The sequence below is a fragment of the Oryzias latipes genome, chromosome 12, assembly GCF_002234675.1.
Source record: "Oryzias latipes chromosome 12, ASM223467v1".
Taxonomy (NCBI): Eukaryota; Metazoa; Chordata; class Actinopteri; order Beloniformes; family Adrianichthyidae; genus Oryzias; species Oryzias latipes.
The window spans coordinates 16,098,324-16,104,631 of NC_019870.2; the positions used below are offsets into that span (position 1 = coordinate 16,098,324).

General features: G+C 39.1%; 1 protein-coding gene across 8 annotated transcripts in view; it reads left to right on the forward strand.

The window, feature by feature from the left end:
- nsmf (NMDA receptor synaptonuclear signaling and neuronal migration factor) overlaps positions 1–3,874 on the forward strand; it is a 59,858-nt gene extending 55,984 nt beyond the window's left edge. For all 8 annotated transcript variants that reach the window (XM_023960729.1, XM_023960730.1, XM_023960734.1 and 5 more), the window contains one exon: positions 1,292–3,874. In XM_023960729.1, the coding sequence (XP_023816497.1) occupies positions 1,292–1,389 (98 nt within the window). In that variant the 3' untranslated portion in view covers positions 1,390–3,874. The remainder of the gene's footprint in view (positions 1–1,291) is intronic.
- The last annotated feature ends 2,434 nt before the right edge of the window (positions 3,875–6,308 follow it).

Consider the following 6,308-nt stretch of genomic DNA (forward strand, 5'->3'; position numbering starts at 1 on the left):
GTTCTCCCTACCATGACAAAGGTGGATAAAGGTGGAAAGATTTCATGTAATCCATGGACACCAGTGAAGATCACAAATCATTGAAGAAAAAAGGTTCAGAGCACTGTCTAGTGGGTCTAGATGACCCACCTCCCAATGTTAAAGTGCCTAGGATAGCACAAGGGTTAAGAAATACTCAGAGTTGAGATTTTTATCTTAATTTTCTTTATTAATTACCTCAATCATCAGAAAAAAAGCCAGAAAACCATGTTAAAAACAGGAAAGACACATTTTTCATCAGAGTGGGTCTTTAAATTTAACTGTAGGGTTCCATCTTAACCCTTGTGCTATTTTAGCTGACCCCACCCTTACATTGAAGTGTTCTCCCTACCATGACAAAGGTGGATAAAGGTGGAAAGATTTCATGTAATCCATGGACACCAGTGAAGATCACAAATCATTGAAGAAAGAAGGTTCAGCGCACTGTCTAGTGGGTCTAGATGACCCAACTCCCAACGTTAAAGTGCCTAGGATAGCACAAGGGTTAAAGGTTATTATCATGGCTTTCACATTAGTTTTGTTTAATGAATATTAATCATTGTAGGAATCTAAAATGTCAGTATTAAAGGTCTAACTTCCCTCTGCACCTTGATTTGCAAAATTATTTACAAAAGCTAAAGCCTTATTCATTTCACACGACATTATTGTTGCTTTCTTGAAGCTTTTGTAAGAAATGTTATTTGCAGAAAGCTGTTTCATTGGTGTCCTGTAAAGAGCAACAAAGATTGATAAACAATAAGTAGAAAAAATGAGTTCTTAAATCTGTGTAAAAACCTCAATTTATTGGGTTACATGCTGCCTCCTCTGTCTTGTGGTGCTTTTTCTTAGTGTCCCACTCTGATCATCTTTTGATCTTTTGTAAAAGCATTCTCAGTGGTCTTTTAATTATGATTCTGACATTTTTAGGCAACATTTGACAAAAAAGTCGTTTTCTAGGACATAGTTTCTGCAGAGCAGCAGGAGTTCAGTAGAAACTTACCTCTGCGTTGTAGGTGGGACTGCTGAGAGCTCAAAGCAGAAAGCGTGTGATCCAACCAGTCACAAAAACATATTTTCATCGTATTCTGTTTCACAGCAATTAAAATAAAGTAATGCTCAGAAAGGAAACTTGAGCTTATTTTTTTTTAAATAATTCCTCCATCATCAGAGAGATGACACAAGAACAGGTTAAAAACACCAAAAACCCAATTTTCACAAGCGTGGGTCTTTGAGAAAAACATTACCTCAGACCTGATCACCTTTTCTTCTGTAGGCAAAGAGATGATTGAGATGTACTTCGACTTCCGCCTGTACCGTCTTTGGAAAACACGCCAACACTCCAAGCTCTTGGACTATGAGGATTTTTTGTGACAAAGGAACCTCAGCAGTGAATTCAGCAGAACCATCCAGTGCCACGAGGACCCTGTTACGCCTGATCCAGTGACTGAACGTCGTTCCGGAGCTGCCAGCTCGACACAAACGGTCTCACCTGCTTTCATCCTGGACGGGGCTGGAAGAGGAGGAAAACAGAACAAAGAAGCTGAAGATGGAGAGCTGTGATTCAGCTGTCATACAGCAGGAGTCTAAAACTAGACTAGGAGAAAAAACTAATAAATACATAAACATAGAGGAAAAAATGTGGTCAGAATGTTTGGGAATAACAATCCACATCAGAATGCAAACATTTGAGTTTAACAAAAAGGCAGGATAAAAAATAAAAACATTCTCTATAGATATACCATTTTAGTCATGCCTCTGTTAATATGTACTTTCCAAAGTGGATGTACTTCAGAAAAATAGCTGTAATCGTCATTGTCTTAATGTGGTTTTTGTGTCTCAGACAGCAGAGACATAAATAACTCATTTGTTAAAGTGTGTATATTTCACATGGATATATTAGCATAGCTTTAGTCATGCAAAGTAACGCTCTATCAGAGTAATTGGTTGTCTTTTATTTTTGATGTGCATTGTTGTGCGGTTTCATAATGAAATACTCTGGAATAACTCAGGTTTTAGCCATGAAGTAAACATCACGTCTGTTCTGTCATGACGTTTTAAAAGAACTTAGTGCCATCGATTTGAATGTATTCTCTCTGTAGAGATTGTGTTTCAAGAGTTGTGCTTTTATTTTGGAAGGGAGGTATAATATTGTGAGTGTGTTTTTCATATAAAATAGAAACCTGTTTTTTTTTTTTTTCTCTAAGCAAAAAGAACTACCGCCAGCATTCCCTGTATCCCTCTGTCACATCCATCCATACAGCCTGACAGTGTAATATGATTTATGATGTCAAGGGATGTAACAGCCATCCAAGTGCTCCTGGTGTAGCTGCCCTAATGATCCCTCCTACTCCTTAGGAGGTGCTTCAGGCCACCTTGCTGGTGCCTGTCAAAAGTGCTGGCTGCTTCTGCTATCTGCCAAACACTGGTGGCTTCTCTTAATGGCAGCCAGGAGAGTTTCTGCCACCTCTCACAAAACCAGCGTGAGGACCAGAGCTTTTGTGAACTGAGAAGATCCGTCAAGGTGGCAGCTGAGAGCAGCTACCTGTCTCCTGTGGCAGGTGTCAGCTTGTTAAAAAGGCCACATATATGCAGACGGTGTGTGTGTCTTAGACGAAGACACAACCCAAGCCACCAGAGCACTTAGAAACAGGTGATGTACCTGCTCTGGCAGGGACAAAAATATAAATCTCAATATGTAAATCAGGGCAAAGAGATCCAGAGATGCTCCACGAGTACAACTCACTTTGTTTGGTTCATTTAGCAAAATTTGTCAGCTGCTCGGTTTGACTCTGGGAACGATTTTTAGAGGAAATGACCTGCTTTCACCTTGAAATGGAACTAATGTCACAGTTATTTTTAAATGTGAGGAATGATGCCATCAAATTGTAAAACTCAGCACAGCAGTGGGGGATTTTTTTTAACATCCTGTTTAAAAAAGTAACAAATATACTTTAAAGCATAAACAATCTCAATCCTTTGGGCTCATCTTTTGTTGCTGTTATTTGTATTGACTTCTGCTAAATCTGACTGAATCCGTGTGCCAGCTGATGGAACAGGTTGCCTCTTGAGTGCCGTGTCAGAGTGAGCCAAAGTCCTGAAGGAGGTTTCTGAGAAGTGGTGCAACCCTTTTAAAACGCCTGGCTGCAATGTGTGATGTCAAAGTTAATTGTTTGCAAGGAAACGTGTGCAAAAAGGCAATAACTTTGTTTGGAAAAAGCTTTTTCACAAATGAGCATTTCTCTCTGTGCATCCAACACACACCAGGACTAAAGTTATTTATGATGAAGATTTTTCACATTCCTCCCTTTATGTGTGAATGTGTTGATAGCTGTGCATTTTCCGCTTTACCTTTGTCGGTGAAGTCTGGCAGTGTCACCCTGTCCAGCAGTGTTTATGTGTTATTTGTGCTCTGAAACTGCAGGCTAGGCCTACAGTTTGCCTGGCACATGACACAGCCTGAGTCACACAACTCGTTTTCACCACCAATTCAAAACTCCAGCAGTTACACAGCCTGTCGTTTCATTGGGCCACTTCAGTTGAAGCCAAATGGTTACGCAGCTACATTTTCCAAGAATTCATCCCAAAAACCTGCTGGGTTAAAGGGAATTATGGGATTTGTTTCCCCTTACTTAGTTTTCACAGCAAAAACAGCAACTATGGGTGGATTTTTATTTTCCTTTTCACTAAAGTGCCACCACTGGATATTTACCCAGCTACAAATGGCTCGCTTATGCCTAAATCAGACTGTTAGAACTCATTTGGCAGATCATAAGAGTTTAAGAGAGCTCCCTGTAATCTTCAGCAAAGGGAAAAGTTACAATTCGTTGAAAAATCTAATAAAATAATTAAATTTGTCCATTTTTCTGTTCTTTTTTGACGCATTTTTGGCTCAAAAGTAGGACCAAGGAATGAGAGATTTAAACTGTTCATCTGAAATAAAGATAAGAGTAGCCGCCTCTGCCAGATTTTCTGAAGAATAATATTCACCAAAATGTAAATTAAATAGAAGAATGTTGAAAATCACAGAACAAATTTCCATATGATTGCTTTCTCCATCTTCATCTCTCTTCATTTTCCTCTACTTGAACTAGAATGGTGGATTAGCATTGGGTTTGATGTGTAAAATGGAATTTACAATCATCAAAGGCAGTGAAATAAGCAAGTGCTGTCTTACATCACCAGAGCTTGCAGCAGCTCTGGACGCTCCACTGTGAACGCCACTGGTCAAATTTGCATCTGACCTTCACCTGTTTAACAAACACGCGCAAAGCGTGACAGGAAAATCGGCTGCAGAAAGCTTCAGCTCCGAAAACTGCTGGTGGCAGTTTGGATGTCTTTTACATGTTTCTTAAATAAAATCTTATGTGTATATATATATCTTTTCAGGATTCAGGTCAACTTCTTAAGGTCATCCGACTCACTCCAAAGTGATAAGAAATACCAAACTATTTATGTCCATACACCTGATTTACAGCTGATCTTTTTCATAAAATAAACCACAATAGTCCAAAACACTCTCTAAAAGCAATCCATAGCAGTGGTTAGGCTGAAAAAGATCTGTATTTTTAGCTAAAGAAAGGAAAAAAATAGACCAATCGTGACCTTCCTTAAGAAGCAAATTGTAGGAACTTTACGAAAAAGAAGAAAAGTTACTTCTCAACTCTTTAATTAATGAAAGTTCCCAAAAGTAACAATTAAAAAAATGCCTGTCTTGTATACATATCTTGTTGTCACACAAAAATAGCATGAGGGGTTCTCACCCAAGCTACCAGAGGCCTGGGAGCTTGAGGGTCCTGCAGTATCTTAGCTGTTCCTAGCACTGCGCTTTTCTGGACTGAGAGGTCTGAAGTCTTTCCAGGGATCTGTTGTAGCCACTCCTCCAGCTTGGGGGTTACTGCCCCGAGTGCTCCAATTACCACGGGCACCACTGTCACCTTCACTTTCCATGTTTTATCCAGTTCTTCTCTGAGTCCGTCTTTTTTGCTTTTAATTAGTTCCTCATATTCCTTCTTCTTGATATTGCCATCACTTGGTATTGTCCTTCTTGGAGTGAGGCGTCCCCCTATATGTGGACAACCTTGCCTCTCTTTGTCACCATCTGACTTATTTTCCAGAGCCTGAATGAAATCCCAGTGTCAGCACTATAGATAACATAGATTATATACACTGTAGTATTAGTAATATTCTTTATTTTACTTTTGTGCACCATGATCAGTAAGTTCACTTATTGATTTAACCCTTGTGCTATCTTAGATGACCCCACCCTTGCATTGATGTGTTCTTCCTACCATGACAAAGGTGGATAAAGGTGGAACGATTTCATGTAATCCATGGACACCAGTGAAGATCACAAATCTTTGAAGAAAAAAGGTTCAGAGCACTGTCTAGTGGGTCTAGATGACCCAACTCCCAATGTTAAAATGCCCAAGATAGCACAAGGGTTAAGAAAACAACATTTATGAAGCAAGGAAAGATGAAGAAAACATGGAAACATTTAGGCTCACATCTCTCCAGAATCCTAATCAAAGGTTATGTTTGCCTTTTTTGACAACATTGTTCTTTTATATATATCTCCTCTAGCTAATAAACAATTAACCACAAAAAAACAAGGGAAGGTTCTGTCCAAGTCAGCATTCCTGCTTAGCTGATGTTGTGTTTCAGCTTTTCCTTTCTGCCCTAACGGGGAGCAAAAGGGACCAAGCAGTTCAAGATCTGAAACAGCTTCTGCACGCTGCCTCAGGGCTCTGTAATGAACAAGATATTGTTCATCACATTGTGCTGTAGTAAGCAAAAATGTGTGGTTACAACCACCTAGAGCTCAAATGTATTACACCTGCCTGCTGGTTATTTTTGCTGCAGTTTGTAGGGAAAGGCTAACGTCAATACAGCTGCATGGTTTTGAGTTTCATTTTTCAACAAGGAAAATACAATTAAAAAGCGTAGATATTGGTCTCATAAATATAATGAAATTAAATGTGTTCCCTGATTTTAATCCACCTACACCTGACTCAAGGATTCCAAATCATTTATTATGATCTTATTTTATTTATAACTCATTGGATACAAATCCTCCAAACTGCAAAGAACTACAGGGATTTCTCTGCAGTGCAAATAAATTTGCACGAGGTCAGTGTGACACTGTCGCCCCCAGGAAACAGTAAATGCTGGACAGGCATCCGTAAAGAAACAAAGGACATGAGTGAAGTTATGTGTGCCATTCTCAAGTACAAAATTAAATAACCAAAACAAAATTATTTGACTTTAAGCTATTCCTCTTTCTTATTAGAAAA